This window comes from Xenopus laevis, chromosome 9_10L (genome assembly GCF_017654675.1).
Source record: "Xenopus laevis strain J_2021 chromosome 9_10L, Xenopus_laevis_v10.1, whole genome shotgun sequence".
NCBI classification, from domain to species: Eukaryota; Metazoa; Chordata; class Amphibia; order Anura; family Pipidae; genus Xenopus; species Xenopus laevis.
In genome coordinates, this window is record NC_054387.1 from 117,146,677 (window position 1) to 117,165,480 (window position 18,804).

At 39.4% G+C, this 18,804-nt stretch overlaps 1 protein-coding gene across 1 annotated transcript; it reads left to right on the forward strand.

Annotated features, from left to right (window-relative positions):
• Positions 1 to 671: 671 nt before the first annotated feature.
• dnase1l2.L (deoxyribonuclease I-like 2 L homeolog) lies at positions 672 to 17,326 on the forward strand. Its single transcript, XM_018236544.2, has 9 exons — positions 672 to 834; positions 7,631 to 7,770; positions 11,118 to 11,206; positions 11,975 to 12,061; positions 12,522 to 12,637; positions 13,708 to 13,820; positions 14,633 to 14,787; positions 15,958 to 16,054; positions 16,746 to 17,326. Exons 1-9 carry the CDS (start codon positions 822 to 824, stop codon positions 16,797 to 16,799), a joined length of 864 nt encoding a protein of 287 aa, XP_018092033.1. The 5' UTR covers positions 672 to 821; the 3' UTR covers positions 16,800 to 17,326.
• Positions 17,327 to 18,804: the final 1,478 nt, after the last annotated feature.

Here is an 18,804-nt window from a genome sequence, read left to right on the forward strand (position 1 = left end):
GTGAGTACATTTGAATTTATTAGAATAAAATCAAATTCACATCAATTCGAAATTCGACCTTTGATAAATAACCCCCTTATTGTGCAATTTTTTCCTATGATTAAAAAATTAAAAATGATTGAAACAGAAAAGAGACTATGAGAAAAAAGAGGTTGAGTTAGGAGAGGAGGAAAAAAAGTTTGGTGAGGGATCCATGCTCTAATGTTTTCTGGTGGGCCCCTGGCATCCCAGTACAACACTGGCTATAAGGGGGTAGACCACACAGCTATGGGCTTGCACTAGGGGAAAGATGGCCCAGTAAGTTTCTGGAAGTCTTCCACTGCTCTCAAGCCAATCTGTATCATACCCCTAGCTGAAGCACTGTGCTTATTTGTTCCCATTTAATTAAAGTCTGCATAAGTATCCTATATGAAGCACTGCAATATCTTTCTGATGATAAAGACATTTGACTGATAAATACATTATAATGTCTGTCTGGTCTAACCTAAGTTTCATGTAAGGTGGTTTCCTTGTATCTAGTATACCTGGTATGATCAGATAATATTTCTACAGTTACCATTCATCTGGCCTTATCTCAGTGGACCTTGAGTTTTGTTATAATGAAAACAAATAGAGTGCTGGAGTAGGGCAGTAAGGCGTGCCTAGAAATGCCTTTGGGTATGAGATAAAAGGAGCTTGGGATGAGCAGCATTACTAAAATTTGGGTGACATGCATTTGTGTGTGGGAGGATCATATAAATACTATCAGAGGCTCCCATTAAGCAGCAATCCCAGAGACACCCGTGTCAGGTAGAACAGAAGGCAACACCAGCAAGATCACAATGGCTCCAGCAAGTGAGTACCGGGGAAAGGCACAAGCACTGATGGACTGTCTAATAACCCAATTGGTATTATTCCATGGGTGCACAGTCTGTGTATTTATACAGTATTATCTCTGTTTCTATGGCTTTACTCTAGTTATGTCATCATTGCTCCTTGCAAGCTCATCAATTGTTTCCACATCTATAGTTTAATGTAGGTCTCTCTGTCCTTACATAGCTACCTATCAATTGTATGTGCCCCTTACCACTGTCTCTACCGTTATACCATGATCTGTCTTCCAACAGCACAATCTAGTTTTGCTTCACTTGAGTACTTACTTTCACTCTCCTCACCAATAGTAAACTCTCTGTGTATCACTAAATACTCTATACTGTCTGTCTCCTCACCTCCAGAAAGTACCATGTTGCTCTTGCATGTTTTCTAGCATGTTTGTTGTATCTCACCCATAGTAAATTATACTCCCTGAAACCTACTGTATTGTCTTGTTTTTCATCAGTATTCTCCCTTATCACAAGTATTCTGCCTCTTCCTGCTAATAGTATTCAAACTCATTCATAGTTATGGTTTTAAGTATTTTCTCTTTCTTTTTACCTAGTATTGTGCTTCTCCTGATCATCACTTTGTTAATTGTGTGTGAGTGGGGGGGGGCAGACATTATTTGTTCTATGTATATACAGTAAGTAGCAATAGTGAAAATGGGTTTTATGTTTTGTTGTTTTAAACATTTGTGTATAATATTACAAAAATCAATACTATGACTGTGAAATAGCAGGTATGCTAGGGAGAGATGGTGCCTATAGTAACAGTTGGATAATAATCTCTGGGAAGGGAGTGTGACTGTGGGATAGCAGGTATAGTAGGGAGAGATGGTGCCTATAGTAACAGTGGAATAATAGTCTCTGGGAAGGGACTGTGGCTGTGGGATAGCAGGTATAGTAGGGAGAGATGGTGCCTATAGTAACAGTGGAATAATAGTCTCTGGGAAGGGAGTGTGACTGTGGGATAACAGGTATAGTAGGGAGAGATGGTGTCTATAGTAACAGTGGGATAATAGTCTCTGGGAAGGGAATGTGACTGTGGGATAGCAGGTATAGTAGGGAGAGATGGTGTCTATAGTAACAGTGGGATAATAGTCTCTGGGAATGGAGTGTGACTGTGGGATAGCAGGTATAGTAGGGAGAGATGGTGCCTATAGTAACAGTGGGATAATAGTCTCTGGGAAGGGAGTATGACTGTGGGATAACAGGTATAGTAGGGAGAGATGGTGCCTATAGTAACAGTGGGATAATAGTCTCTGGGAAGGGACTGTGGATGTTGGACAGTTAGATAGTAGTATGACATGGTGCCCATAGTAGCAATGGTGATTACACTTGTGTGTGATGTCACAGCATCTGGAGGGTGAAATTATAAAATGGGAAAATAAAGCAAAGTTATCTGACAGTAAACCTACAGCTCTGTGCATTGCATTGTAATGAAGCTGTCCTGTAATTTGCATTGGAATGCCAATTATTACTATTTCTTTGCAGCACAAGAATCCATATGATGTTGTTTAGCTTGTTACCAATGCCATGTCGTAGAGATATGTTTTGACCTGCTTACAGCACCAGTTTTCCAACTGTATATATCTGGGCCTCTTTTCAATCATTTGGTCAACATGCCAATATGTAAACAAGAAAATCTATCAATCCCAGGAGATCACATGCTGCTAATGTGCAGCTAATAAAGGTTATGGGTCACAATCAGGGAACTAATATAAAACTCATCTCCAAATCAGATGCTCCATCAAAATATATAGAACTGACCACAACCTCCACCCTGCATCTGTTAGTTCTAGCTTGCACACTATTTAACTCAGTAATCCCCAAACAGTGGCTCATATTGCTTACCAACCCCTTGGATGTTGCTCCCAGTGGCCTCAAAGCAGACACTTATTTTTGAATTCCAGGCTTGGAGGCAACTTTTGGTTGCATAAAACCAGACATATTGCCAAACAGAGTCTCCTGTAGGCTGCCAGTCCACATAGGGGCTACCAAATAGCCAATCACATCCCTAATTTGGCACCCCCTGGAACTTTTTTCATGTTTGTGTTGCTTTCATTCATTGTGGCACATGGGTAAAAAAGGTTGGGGACCCCTGATTTAACAGATACTATGCAACATCCCACAGACATAGCAAAGTGTTGCAAAGCTTGCTCCATACAGAATTCCATAGGAACCAATCAGCAAGTAGCATTTACTCTTCAACATTTTATTGGTTGAAATGAGTTACTAGTACTAAAGTAAACTTTGCTCTACCTAAAACTTTAGCCTCATAGTTTCATAAAAAGTGATTCCTTCCTTGTTTGTTATATACATTAATTCTGAAACTGAATTTGCTGTAAATAATTTACCTAGAGCCAACAATGGAATTCCAGGGGTTTACTTCTCCTTTAAAGGTTTCATCTGACATGGGTGGTTTAAAATGGTACTACAGGTTGTAAGATATGCTATGTTAAAGGAAACAGTTGTTAAAAGGTTGCATAATCTAAGGAGAGCTAAAGAAGCATTTAATGGTGGCCATACCTATGGAGATCTGCACCTTCCACCCCTTCAGGTGGGTGATATCAGGCTGATCTGATCTTGCCGCATCAACGAACCGTTGCAGTCCCTGATCTGACGGGATTTTTAAGCCCAGCCAATTGACATCTGCCCGACTTTCGGCAAAAAATCATAATCATATAAACATAGTAAAGTGTTGCAAAGCAAGTAGCATTTACTCTTCAACATTTTATTGGATGAAATTAGTTACTAGAACTAAAGTAAACTTTGCCCTACCTAAAAGGTTAGCCGCATAGTCTCATTAAAAGTGACTCCTTCCTTGTTCGTTATATACATTCATTCTGAAACTGAATTTGCTGTAAATAATTTACCTAGAGCCTGTCGTATTTACTTTTATGTCCAACTCCAATATAATATATATTATCAAATATAAATGATCATATGAATATATTCTTATATATATTATTGCTCGTGTATTGATATGATTCTCAACTAGGGATATATGATTCTCGCCCACAATGAATAAGTCTCTCTTGGATTTAAATAAATACTTACTCAAATCGAGCCTGGCCCCAAAGTTCCCCCTGGGCCTGACTTGAACCATTCAGATTCACTCAGGATATTAACCAGACAGCTTTATTTGAGGTATATTTTGAGCCCACTGAGCATGTGAGTGTCACAGACACTTTCCAAGATGGTGACCCCCTGTGACAAGTTTGAAGTCCTGGATCATTGCTGCTATTGACAAGCTGAAACTTTAGGCTGGTGCAATAAGTTCACTATATAAAATATGGCATTTTTATTCATATTCATGTTTAGGGTTTACTTCTCCTTTAGAGGTTTCATCTGACATGGGTGGTTTAAAATAGTACTACAGGTTGTAAGATATGCTATGTTAAAGGAAACAGTTGTTTAAAGGTTGCAGAATCTTAGGAGAGCTAAAGAAGCAAGTAATGGTGGCCATACTTATGGAGATCTGCCCCTATATGCTGATCTGATCTTGCTCAACAATCACATCACAACAAGGTGAAAATGGGGCAGTTGGATCGAGGACGAACCGTTGCAGTTCTCGATCTGACTGGATTTTTTAGCCCGGCCAATTGACATCTGCCCAACTTTCGGCCAGATATCTATCGGGGAAGCCCATTGGATAGCCCCATACACTGGGCTATAAACTGCCGGCTTGATCTGTCGGCAGTTTATATCTGCCCGTGTATGGGGGCCAAGGCATTTCCGGCAGCAGATTTTGTAATAGGCTGTAGTGGGCAAAGGTGAAGAGCATGAGATCCAGAGGTCCAAGTGGGATGGGATTCAAGTAAAAATTAATACATTTATAGTGGCATGATAGAGGAGATGATGGATCTTGGTGGTATTGTAGAGGGGGATTGAAAAGGTTTTAGAAGGGTCTAGTGCTGATATAGTGCTAAAAGAAGAGAGAGAGAAAAGAGCCCCATGAGTGCCACGGTTGCAGCAATGGCGTAAGGTCCATCACATAATTAGCATCATTATTCCTGAAGCTTACAGCACAGTCTTTCCTAATAGCACAAACTATTTGTAAACACCACTCTCTGTTAAAGAGGAAGTTCCTGCCATGAATACCTACATATGAAATGCATTAATTACCTTGAAAGCCAATTAAACGTTGCCAACCAACAGGCAGCCAGGTGGAACGTCCGTGTAGATGTGTCACCTGCATACTCATATGATAAAGCAACAGGCTTATTAGAACACCACAGGCATGTTGATACATGTTTTGCGACTTAATGTGGGACCTTCTTCCTCCTTTAGAATGTGACACCCATTTCTTTATTTCCCTACATTTGCATCTGAAGACTATATATATATCTGAAATCCAATGGGGTTATGCTGCTGGTATTAATCATTCGGCTGGCAGGAAAAAAATTATTTATGATTCATTTCTGTATAAATATCCCTTCCTGGTAAACAGGAGGTTTGCATAGTGTTTGTGTTTTGGTTATTCTGATTCATTAATATTTTGCTGTGCATAAGCAACAAGATGGGGCCCCACATTCTGGTTTTATTTTAAGGCAGCCTTTCATTGTGAGTAGGATCCCCTCTCTAAAAGGCGTTGTTCACCTTTGTACGTTGCAGAGAGTGATATTCTGAGACCATTTGCAATTGGTTTTCATTTTTTATTATTTATGCTTTCTGAGTTATTTAGCTTTTTATTTAGTGGCTCTCCAGTTTGCAATTTCAGCAACCATGCATTGATTTGAATTAGAGACTGGAATATGAATAGGAGAGGCCTGAATAGAAATATTAATAATAAAAAGTGGCAATAACAACACATTTGTAGCCTTACAGAGCATTTGTTTTTAGATGGGGTCAGTGACCCCCTTTTGAAAGCTGAAAAGAGTCAGAAGAAGAAGGTAAATACTTAAAAATGAAGACGGATTAATTGCTTAGAATTAATAACATACTAAAAATATTTTGAGGAATCTTGGAAGAACCATGTTACACTATTATAGACCAGATAGTTCTCTTCCTTCTTTCTATTAATCTATATACACACGTGTAGGCAAGTGCTTTGTCTTTGAGGAAGATTGTGGAATTCAACAGAATGATACAGGTTATGTAGAAGTCTCCCAGATTAGGGGGTTTACATTTTACATCCTCTGATTTGAAGTTTCCCCTCATATTACACCATTGTGGTCCCACTTATATATAATGCATAATAAAAAAATTCTGGTTCCCTGAAAAATGCAAAATGGGGGTTCCACTGCTATCGTTACACCACCTGAATACACTTCTCACTCCATTTTTAACTGCTCACATGGGTAGCATTAATTAACAAGACTTTGCAATTTATGAGAGATGCCCTATATTGACATCTCTAGTGATGGGTGAATTTGTCCTGTTTCGCTGAAAAATTTGTGAATTCCCCTTAAATTTTTTTGACGCTTGCATAAATTTTCACGCCGGCGTCAAAGTCAATGGGTGTCTGAATAATGTTGACAAGCGATGGTTTTGACTTTTCCAACGCAAATTTTTTTTGACACCGGCAAATTTTTGCGCGCAAAACATGAAAATTTGCCGCCAATTCGCACCGGCTGAATTTATTTGCCCATCACTATACATCCTCAAACGGTAAAGCCATGCCAAAGCTTCCCTCCATAGAAGGTGGTGTGAAGGTTAAATTCTGAAGCCTTACTTGTAGCTTCCAGGTAGGGAAGTAGGATCATGGAACCAAATTACAGAGGAGACTTTTTTGTGGTTGATATAATGAATAGATATAATGTGTTTCTGGGCATGTCATTTTTATTGAATGGTTTATTGATTGGGAGGTTTCTTTGGGACCATAATTTGAAAGTGAAATATGCACTGTGCCTGCTACAACCACTCTGTGAAAACACAACTTAGTAGTAGGTAGCTGTAGGACCTCATACATCATTTTAATTATCGGCTGTTGTTACTGGGGAGGTGCTGCTTGTCCGCTCCAGGGGGGGCAAGAGTCTAGAAAGTGTCCAGAACTGAACAACGATTTCACCATGCCTGAATGTGCGATAGTATTCCAGAGGTTTTCTTTTTGTTTTTTAATTAATCTGATGTGTGTATGTGTTTTTACATTTTTAAGTATTGCTCTGGGGTAATAAGAAAATTCCAGTGTGCCCTATATAAAGAATCTCTTTTCCTCTGCTGAATATGTCATTTTTATCCAGGTCCGACTAGCAATCAGGGAACTCTGGCAAATGCCAAAAGGGCTGCTGTCATAAATCAAAACATTTTGGGCCGGTTTGGGACTATATGGGCCATTGTGTACTTTAAATGGCAGGCCCTATTTTGAATCTCAATCCAGACATGTCTTTGTCATAACATTTCTCATTACCAAACTGGAAGGGAATATAGTTCAGAACATTCATATCATATAAATACCATGGATTTTATATGGACCCTAGAAGCCAATCTACAGTCTCCTTACCTTGTAGAAAACAGATACAGTCCTGATAAGGGCACCTCCGTATTCTGGAAAGCTTCCAATTAAAAATTCCAATTTTAATTAACTTTTTTGAGAATAAACGAGACTAGCAACAGCAGACTTGAGTGTCCTAGAATTATACAGAGCTCAACATGAGAATTTACTAAAGGACGAAAACCACGTACAATATATTTAGAGAAAACAGATCATTGGAGGGCCTTAAAATACATTTGTTGGCTTCACTGTGCATAACTTGAAGTCTGAAACAATATATACACAAATATATTGCAACAATGGACAAATGTGCAAGACTGAATGTGTTTGTCTCTTGTAGGGGTGATGCTACTCATCTGTGGCCTGACACTGATTCTTAACTTGAGCGACATCTCTGCTTTGAAGATCGGGGCATTCAACATTAGGGCTTTCGGAGACTCAAAGATAAAAAACCCAGCAGTATCGTCAGTTCTTATGAAGGTAGGACGTGCTATATAGTAATGTTTGCTTTGTATTTGTTCATAGAGTGATGTTGTATTTTAGGGAATTAGAAACACTGAGAAAGTCACATGACCATATCCTCAAGCTGAGTACATTTATATAGATCTTGTATACAATCTTGTATTTAAAGCTGAGACTTCTATCAAAGTCATATTGGATAGAAGTGGCATCACAAAACACTAAAAAAATCTAACTTATTTCTACACCACCATGGAAGGTTAGTAATGAGGTGGACTATAAGATGCCAGAAATCCCTATGCTGGTTCGTTTTTGCCATCTTTATACTAACCTTTCTGGTTCTTCTGTCTGGCTAAGTTCCAAATCTGAATCCTAACATCTTGTTTAATAGCATAATTGCAATAACTTGTAAGTATGGATTTATGGTCACGTTACATCTGATGAAAGAGTACACAGAGCTGAGACAGGGAGTGTCCAAGGAAGGACAAACATCTACACCACTACACCTTCAGATTAATATGTGCATATAAATCTAAAGGCCACAGCCCATGTGGGACACTAGACAGAGAGTTCTAAGGCCATTATTGCAGTTGGAGATACACAAGATTTGTTGCATTTAATTGAAAATGGACAATTAAACAGCGATACAATCCAATAATCATTTTCTGGAATTGAGCCCCTTCTGTTTCCCAAAATGGTTGTGCCCTAGGCAGCTGTTTATGTTGCCTTCCCATTGTTCCAGTCCTGGTACAAACCAGAAATACTTTTGTGTTATAATCCATAAGGCAGAGGTTCCCAAGAGGTGCTAATTTATGTGATTATTTATTAAGGTTTGAGTAGTGTTTTCCACAGAAGTTCGTGTTTTCGTTCTGATTTATTTGGTCAAAATTAAAATTAAAAACTCAAATTTTTTGAGATGTATCATATCATACCCTGACCTTGGAAATAACTGGAATCCAAAAAAATACACCATCTAAAACCTATCATGTAGGAGTCAATGGCAGAGGTCCCTTCAACCATTTGAAGATGTTTGAGATTTTTGCTAGGGATTTGCCCAAAAACTTGATCAGTTTGAGCCACTCGATCAATTCAAGTTTTGGGTTTTGCAACTGGAATTTACAGAATCAAGTTTTTCCCAATGGAGTTTTTTCTTAAATAAGAAACCATTCCAGTAGTGAGTTCATTCGAGGTATAAAAAACTCTTCCTCTCTCTAAGCATCCTGGGATTTGTGTTTTTTTTAGACATGTTAGCCTCTTCCTTACGTAACCTTCAGTTAGGGAAGGTAATTTACAAGACCACAGTCCCAGGTACATTGTGGCGTCCCGGAAGTAGAAAAAGAACAACTTAGTTTCTTGGGACAACTCCACCCTCAATTAATTTCATTTTCTCTTCTTTTTTAATGAAATGAGCTGCTAGTTAACTGATTTGAAGGATTGGTATTTTACTATTTAACAAGGTATCAGCACAAGCCACTTTATTATTAATGGTTACATCCTAAGGACCTATCCATTTATTTATTTGAGCACTGCACTTTAGTTACCTCAATTAATTGAGATAGGTTTTATTAATTGCACTAAATTACCGCTTATTGAAAGGTTTTTGTTACCGTATATACTCGCGTATAAGCCGAGTTTTTCAGCACCCAAAATGTGCTGAAAAACTCGACCTCGGCTTATACGCGGGTCATACCGTAGCAACAGTAGCCAATCCCTCACCGGCCGCAGATACGCTCCTTCCGCGGCCCCAACACACCTCCCTCTCCCATAGCGCAGGACTGTCTGTGTGATCGCCGCCCGGAGCAGGTCCAGGAGCTCCGGGCGGCGCGTCCTTCCCTGCCGGCGTTCGCTCTCAAAATGGCGGCGCCCATGGCCGCCACGTGGGTAGCGGCCGGCGCCGTTTTAGATAGATTTCTATGCCATAAAACATGATTACACATTTACACATTTTGAAATCTGACATGGGGCCCCTAGGCTTATACACGAGTCAATACATTTTTCCAGTTTTCTTAGGTAAATTAGGTACCTCGGCTTATACACGGGTCGGCTTATACACGAGTATATACGGTAACCTATATCACGGATAATCAAGTTGTTGGGACATCGGATTAAGTATAAAAAAAATGTTTTGGTAATTTTAAATTAATTACGGTTATTAATGGGTTTATGAATTTGAGTTGGTAAATTAATTTATTAATAGAAAACCACATTATCACGGGAATCAACTGTATAAATTGATTAGATACCTAACATAAATCAAAAGGGGTTCTTTTTCTTCACAAACGCTGAAGTTGGGGACCCTGCCTGCAGCCAAATTAAAGTGAACTTTGTGTAAAATGATTAAATCTTTTCTATACAGATCTGGAAATTCATACTGGGGGTCAGTTAGGGTGAGAAGCAGGTTGAAGTATTACTTGAGCTACTAGATTTTTGTGGAACCAGCATTGAGTTACTGATAAAGATGCACCAAATCCACTATTTGGGATTCCGAATCCTTGGTGAAAGATTCGGCCGAATACCGAACCGAATTCTAATTTGCATATGCAAATTAGGGGCAGGAAAGGAAAAAGTGGATAAAATTCTTCTTTTGTGATGAAAAGTCATGTGATTTCCCTACCTGCCCCTAATTTACATATGCAAATCAGGATTCGGATTTGGTTCGGCCAGGCACAAGGATTCTGCCGAATCCTGTTTGTACATATGTTTGTAACCTTATTATAGACTGTGGGTTCCTGAGTAAATATTGGACCTTAAAAAGGGGGTTCAACCAAAAGAGTCAGAACCTCAACCTTTAGTCAATACAGTAATTAAGGGCAGATTTATCAATGGTCGAATTGAAAAATCTAATTTTTAAATTCGGATTTCGAGCTAATTTTAGTGTCTATATGTTAATATCAAAATTTATCATGTACTGTCTCTTTAAAAATCGACTTTGCCATCTAAAACCTGCCAAATTGCTGTTTTAGCCTATGGAGGACCTCCTAGAACCTATTTGGAGATATTTGGTGGATTTTTTTTTTTCTAAAATACTTCAAATCGAATTCAATCAAAGACAATCCAAATTCGATTCGAACGATCATCCATACAGCTTATTCACTCGTATTTAAAAAATTAGATTTTTATTTTTTTAATACATTTCGGTTGTTCTTTTTTTATTCGAATTTCCAGTTAATGGAAATTAAAAAAAAACTCCCATCACCTCGAAATTCAACCCTTGATTAATCTGCCCCTAAATGTAGTATTGAATTAAAAAAAGCTTCTATTGTTTTTATGCACAGTGGTGGGATTTTTGGTTTCTTTCAACCCAAACCATCCTAAGCTTGTTGTTTTTTCCAAATGGCCATGTCATACCTCCTGTGTGTCTGTTGCAGATATTGCCTCGCTATGATATCGTCGTTATTCAGGAAGTCAGAGATGCTGACCACAGCGCGGTGAAGTTACTCATGCAGAAAATAAACAGGTTCGTCCAGCCTGATCCTTATGAAAAGAATGTGACAATTATATACTGAACATCTACTAATCTTATATAACCATTTAAAGGAGAAACAAAGCCACATTTCCAGATGAAGTCATAGATTGTATATTTATAATAAGGCTATTAAAAGGGTAGCTTAAAGGAACAGTAAAACCAAAAAATGAAAATCGTTTAAAGTAATGAAAATATAATGTATCGTTGTGCTGTACTGGTAAAACTGGTGTGTTTGCTTCAGAAACTCTACAATAGTTTATATTAACAGCCTGGTTTGTAGCCATGGGGGCAGCCATTCAAAGCTGAAAAAGGAGAAAAGGCACAGTATACATAGCAGATAACAGATAAGCTCTGTAGTATACAATGGGATTCTTCAGAACTTATCTGTTATCTACTGAGTACCTGTGCTTGAATGGCTGCCCCCATGGCTACACAGCAGCTTGTTTATATAAACTATAGTAGTGTTTCTGAAGCAAAACAAACCAGTTTTACCAGTGCAGGGCAACACTACATTATATTGTCATTCTTTTAAAACACTTTTGTTTTTTGTTATTGTTCCTTTAATGCATGCTGATAGCAAATCTTTGAACTGCCCAAGCCTGATGTTGAACTTCAGTTTCCAGCTAAGGAACGCTGGGATTCACAGTGCAGAAACAGCTGGAGAGACAGTATAGCCATAGGTTGGGAAACCTTGTTTAGATATCTGCAAAACCAAACCCTGTCTGAAACCTTTGCATTTCTTGACCTGTGGTTCCACAGCTTGAACACCGGACCTGTGTATTCCCATGTGATCAGTGACACGTTAGGACGGGACGCATATAAGGAGCAGTACCTCTTTGTCTACAGGTGAGCTTTTCATGTGGTTTAGGGTATTGCAAGGTCCTACACACAACATAGTGCTGACACTTTCCCTGATTTATAGCCAAATGGAACCCATATAAATTCTTGCACCTCTTTCCTGCATCATTATCTACAATAACCAGTGCAACTATGGGTGTTTGGGGTGCGGAAGAAAGGGTGTTAGTGCTCCTGTTTTATTTTTCCTCCCCGATCAGCAACACATATGTATAGGTTAACAGGTACATATAGCTATTTTCTGCTTCTATCTTTCTGTCTGTCAGTCTGGCTGTCTATTTATTAGATATGAGAGCCCTATTGTTTTACTTGAGTTAGAAAATTCATGCAGGAACATTGATTCATTCCAAGTTAGTGAAATTGTTAGTAGACTAAGCATATATTTATGCACTTGCGATTTGAGCTTGCATAAAATGCTCATGATTAAGCTGTTATAAACCCTGCCTCCCAGGAATGACAAAGTGACTGTGCAAGATTCCTACCACTACCACGACCACTGCATGTACACTGGAGAAGACACTTTCAGCCGGGAACCTTTTGTGGTCAAGTTTAACGCTCAAGGCACAGGTGAGAGCCTATGGAATTGATTTAGTCTCAAGATGGACAATAAGGAGGTTCTGACATGATCAGGGCCTGAACAATGGTTGGGCAGCAGATGCACCTGCCTAGGGTGCAACCAGTTCATGGAAACGTATTTATTGAGGTGTCCCCAGCAGTATACTCTCCAAGTGGTTCATCATTAGACCATCTCTTTATCTCTGCTCACCCTTCCCATGTAAACTGTTTGGTATCCTTCAAGACTGGGTATAATGGTGTGGTGGGTCTGTGGGGGCTTTGAGTTCTACACCTCCCTGTCCTGGCTCTAGTGATTAGAGAAATATTCTTTGTTTTGCCCTGGTAGAGTTTCCCATTGCAACCAATCAATAGCTATCTAATATAGCACACAAGAATAAAACCCACACATTTGAGAGGATGTTTTTACTAGACTAGGTTGCAATGGCTAGTAGATAACGCTGTTGGTCAACAGCATATGCACTAGGGATGCACCAAATCCACTATTTGGGATTCAACCGAATCCCCAAAATGCGGCCACATTCTCAACTGATTCCTAATTTGCATATGCAAATTAGGGCTGGAAGGGGAAACATTTCTTACTTCCTTGTTTTTGTGACAAAAAGGAATGCGATTTCCCTTCCTGACCCTAATTTGCATATGAATTTAGGATTTGGGATGGCGAGACACAAGGTTTTAGCCAAATCCTGCTGAAAAGGCCGAATCCCAAACCAAATCTTGGATTCGGTGTATCTCTAGCTATAACAACAGGGACAGTAGTCACACTACATCTGCCTCTGAGTGTTCACAAGAGATGAATTTTGACCTGAATATACACAATTGTGGATTTTCAGGTCAAAGTAAGAACTGAGAGGAAGATGCGGTTCGTGTGAGTGCTCGTGTGAGTGCTCGTGTGAGTGCTCACAGAACTTGGATCATCTTGCCATTTCTCTGCCCTAGTTACTGTAGGTGTATGAAGCCCCAAGATTTCTGTTGGAGGACTTTGGTAATGAAAATGTCACTCTGTGATCTTCTGGCCCCTATTCCTTCTTGTTATTAGGTGCTTCCATGTCTCTGTCTTTCAGTTATTGAAGACTTTGTGCTGATCCCACTGCACTCTGCACCCAAGGATGCTGTTCGGGAGATAGATGCACTGTATGATGTCTATGAAGATGTATGGAACAAGTGGCAAACTGATGTAGGTGGTATGGCGTTTTAAGTGGAATGTGGTGTAACATAACCCTGGTGTTACATATAGCATACAGTGGTGTTACATATAGCATACAGTGGCATAACTATAGAGCAGGAGTCCCCAACCTTTTATTACTTGTGAGCCACAAGTGTAAAATAATGTTGGAGAGCAACATAAGCATGCAAAATGTTCCTGGGACTTCCAAATAAGGGCTGTGATTGGGTATTGGTAGCTCCTATGTGGACTTCAAGCCAACAGGATTATCTGTTTGGCAGTACACATGGATTTTATGCAAGTAATGCTTGTCTTTAAAGTAGCACCTGCTTGGAGGCCACTGGGAGCAACATCCAAGGGGTCAGAGAGCAACATTTTGCTCATGAGCCACTGGTTGGCGATCACTGCTATAGAGGAAGCAGACCCTGCAGTCGCAGGGGGGCCCAGATTGTGGGGTCTGCTTCCTCTATAGCTGATAAAAAAAACCTCCTCCCCAGCCGCTCTCTTACCTGCAGCAAGGAAGGGGGCAAGTCGGGCGGGAGTGAGTGGGGAGTAGGCGGGCGGAGACGGGACATGGACAGATGAGACACAGGAAGTAGATGGAAGGATGTGGATCGGAGTGTGTCAGGTCCCTCTGAAGATTTTTTTGCAGGGTGGCCCAGCGCACTAGTTATGCCACTGATAGAATACAAAGGCCAGCTTGTTAGATTTATTGTGCTGGCACCATGAAGTCTCTGGCCAAGATAGTGAGCTGCGGACCCCAATTACCAAATGTTGGGGTAATATTCATTAAAAGTGTTGCTGATACATTTTTCTCATTATAGAGCATGATTTTCCTGGGGGATTTTAATGCTGGCTGCAGCTACGTCACTAAGTCTGACTGGGACAACATCCGTCTCCGTACCAATGAGGAATTTGCCTGGCTAATCCCCGACTCCACTGATACCACTGTGGGAAATACCTGCTGTGCCTATGATAGGTAAATGTGCAACCTTTACACAATTCAAATGTGGGTTTATATTTTAGTACAATATAACATCAACATATTCTGCAGCACTGTAGCAAATACTCACTGGAAGAGATCTCACCACACACAGATCGCTTTCTTCCATACTTCAATGTATATGATTTTTGGGTGTTTTGTACAGGGATGCACCAAATCCAGGAAGAGGTTCAGCATTCAGCCAAATCTGAAGTGTTCAGCCTTATGCGATACAAACATTTTGTTCACAAATGACACAATTGATTTTTTTTTAAGTATTTTTCTAGAGGTTATTAACTTACCCAGGATGCAAGTGCTAGAATGCTAAGGGGCAGATTTATTAAGGGTTGGCTAGTAAATCAGTAGTAGTAAACATTAGTTATTTCTTAAATAACCTCCTATTTAAGTTGTGAATATATTCGAATTTATTAGAGTAAAAAAAAAATCAAATAAATTTAGGGATGCACCGAATCCAGGATTCGGTTCGGGATTCGGCCTTTTTCAGCAGGATTTGGCCGAATCCTTCTACTTGGCTGTACCGAGTAGGAAAATCGCGTGACTTTTTGTCACAAAAACAAGGAAGTAAAAATGTTTTCCCCTTCCCACCCCTAATTTGCATATTTAAATTAGGATTCGGTATTCGGCTGAATCTTTCATGAAGGATTCGGGGGTTCGGCTGCATCCAAAATTCGGTGCATCCCTACATAAATCCGACCTTTGATAAATCTGCTCAGAAGAGCACTTGTTCTCACTTAAGAAGCACTTGTGACCTGGGTAAGCTGTGCTCTGCTCTTGTGCTGGATTGGGCAGGCAGTAGAGAAGGGCACAAATGCAGGCTGTATCTCCTCACACCCCTAAATTGGGCAACTAAATGACGTGCAAGTTAGGGGAATGCCTACATCCCTCCCACTGTCTGTGCCTCTTGGATCAAGCACTGCCTAACGTTAAATCTGGCTCTGACTCCTGCATAAAGAGGGACAGATGCTGAGAGGGGTAGAGTGGAGAGTAACTTGAATTTTTTGCAAACGTTTCAGAATTTTTAATTTATTATATTTCGAAAATTTCTTATTTCAGTATGTTGAAGCTTATATTCAAATTTTGTGATAGTTCCCCTTTAATGTGAATTGTGTAGGCAGGGACTGATGCAGTGTCATTTTATTGTTCCAGGATTGTAGTCAGCGGCGCAGACTTGCAGGAGGCTATAGTCCAAGACTCAGTCCAAGTGTTCGACTTTCAGAAAAAATACAAACTCACACAGGAGGAGGTAAGCACAACTCCCAGCATCGCACATGGATCTGGTTTCATTTAAGCCTCTCTTTTTATCTATGATTAAACCATTACCTTTAACTAAAAAAAAGAAGGCTGCGTTTCTTCATGCTGTTCCTTGTGGTGGAATGCATTAAAGATCCAGCGAAAGGAAACGCACAAAGAAACGTTCATGTGTAAGAGCCCTCAAACAATTTCTTCCTGAATTTAAAGGAGAAATCAACCTGTGGGGAAGCCATGCCTCCAGGCTAACTAAGGAAGCAGAACCCCCAGGGGGGGGTGTAGGGTTTTTTTCCCCACAGGTTGATTTCTCCTTTAAGGTCTTAGAATGTCGTACCCATGTAAGACTCACGTCCGCTTGCTCTTTATAGTTCTTCCCGCATATGTAACATAAGGCACTAAGTTTGCCCAGGAACAGTAACCCATGGCATCCAATTAGATGCTTGCATTTAAACAGGGGACTAGTAAATTCTACCTGCTGATTGGTTGTTCTGGGTTACTGCCCCTGGGCAAACTTAGTGCTTTATTCTTACATACCCCCATTTGAGACTTCTTGTGTATGAAATTCTGCATGCAAAAGTGTGGGTGCTCTTTGTCACTGAATCTTCTGCTGATTTCACTCCCATAATCTCTAATGAGTTGGGCATATGCATATTTTCCGATTACAATGTCTCTGTTTGTTTCTGCAGGCTCTCGCTGTAAGTGACCACTTCCCAGTAGAACTGGAGCTGATGTCGGATTGAATCAGATCACCGTGTACCAGAAGCTAGAATTCTGTTTCTACAAGGAGAATTATATTACTGTGCCTTCCTGTAACTAAAGCGTAAATAACACACACATTTCTGTATGCAATGCACTGTTCCAAAGACTACAAAAGAAACATGAACTTTAACTACTTATCAAAAAGTCCCACTATTTGCAGCTATTTATTTACCTCACTAAATCAATGGAAGGGAGACAGCTATAGTTGTATATTTGATACGGTCCCCCAGATATTGTCTTACTTTATAAGGTCCGAGCACTCTTATTGCAGTCCAGGATGACGTTCGGCTTAATGATTGCATCTTCATTCTCCAGCCATCAACAGAACCATCTAATTCACTTAAGACCACTACATGGTGCAGTCCTATCAAGGTCTATGGAGAAAGTCATTGCCATACATGAGATCAAGCTCACATAAATAAATGTAAATACAGTATACTATGGGGCAGATTTATTAAGGGTCGAATTGAAAATTCAAATTTTTTTATGGTCAAAACAGTCAAATTCGACAAGGGAATTATCCAAACTAGATTTGAGTTTTTGCAAAAATGTTAAAATCGATTTTCGAGATTTATCATACTCTGGCCCTGTAAGAATTCAAATCCAACTATTCGCTACCTAAAACCTGCCAAATTGCTGTATAAGTCAATGTGAGAGGTCCAATAAGCAATCTGGAGATGTTTGCAGCCTGCTTCCTGACAGAGTTTTTTTTTGGAGAAAAAACTTGAATCCAGTTTGATCAAATTCGAAACGAATTCGATTAGAGTTTGATCAAAATTCTAATCAAATTCGAGTGTTCGAGATGTTTAAATTCGTCTGAGTTCGATTCGATTTTATTAATTTGAATTCAATCGAATTTAAGGGAGTTTTAAAAAACTCAAATGAATTCTTAATTCGACCCTTGATAAATGTGCCTCTATATGTCCTGTGGGCATTATAAATGCCTTTATACATTAGTTTTTATTGCACAACTTGTGAAATATAGAAGAGGATTCTTTAAGGACCTATGTAAACTTGATTGATACTATAGATTAGTCTCACATACAAGAGATGAAGCCACACAAAGAAGTACATGAAGGCCCTGGCCAGGCAGTGGGCTAAATAAATACCTTAAAGGGCCAGTGGCATTTTTATACAACATACACTCCAAAATCTGCTGTTAGCAAAGGATTCTGGATTTAAAAATACCTAAAGGGCCTCTGACTCGTTTTAACTGTTGGTGCTACACGCATTCCTGTGGATCATGCTCGAGCAGCAGATTAACTGTATTATATCTAATTCTGCCAATATTACAAACAGATTATTGTATATTACATCTTATATTTTAATTGTATATCTGCTATGCGAAATAAACATTTATACATGTGACAAATAAGTGAATTGATTCTTGCACACATGCCAGAGTTGTCATGTCAGTTAATCATAAAATACTGGAACATGGCTGTGATTTCATAGGCATTTGTATCAAATAAGAAAAATCAAGGTCACATATAAGTATGGCCGTAGGGAAAGAAAGAAAGAAAGAAAGAAAGAAAGAAAGAAAGAAAGAAAGAAAGAAAGAAAGAAAGAAAGAAAGAAAGAAAGAAAGAAAGAAAGAAAGAAAGAAAGAAAGAAAGAAAGAAAGAAAGAAAGAAAGAAAGAAAGAAAAGCATTATGGCTGTGATTTGATGGGTTCCCATGGGTTAGATACTTGGAAACTATTTCCCAATACATAAACCATAGATTCGACAATATCTCTCTGAATTATTCTGGTTTTACTAACCATCATAAAAAGCAGGCGATACTACCCATCCACCACTCAGCAGCTTAAACTTCCCCACACACTCACGTTACTTGCCGTACACAAAACCTGCTCATTATTATTGAAAATCAGTTATTAACTCATTATTAAAATCAGTTACCCTCCGTGCTGTGGAACTTCTCATTCGTTCTCTCTTTTCCCTCTGCCAGATGCTCAATTACAAACACTCGTCCACCACCAGAAGT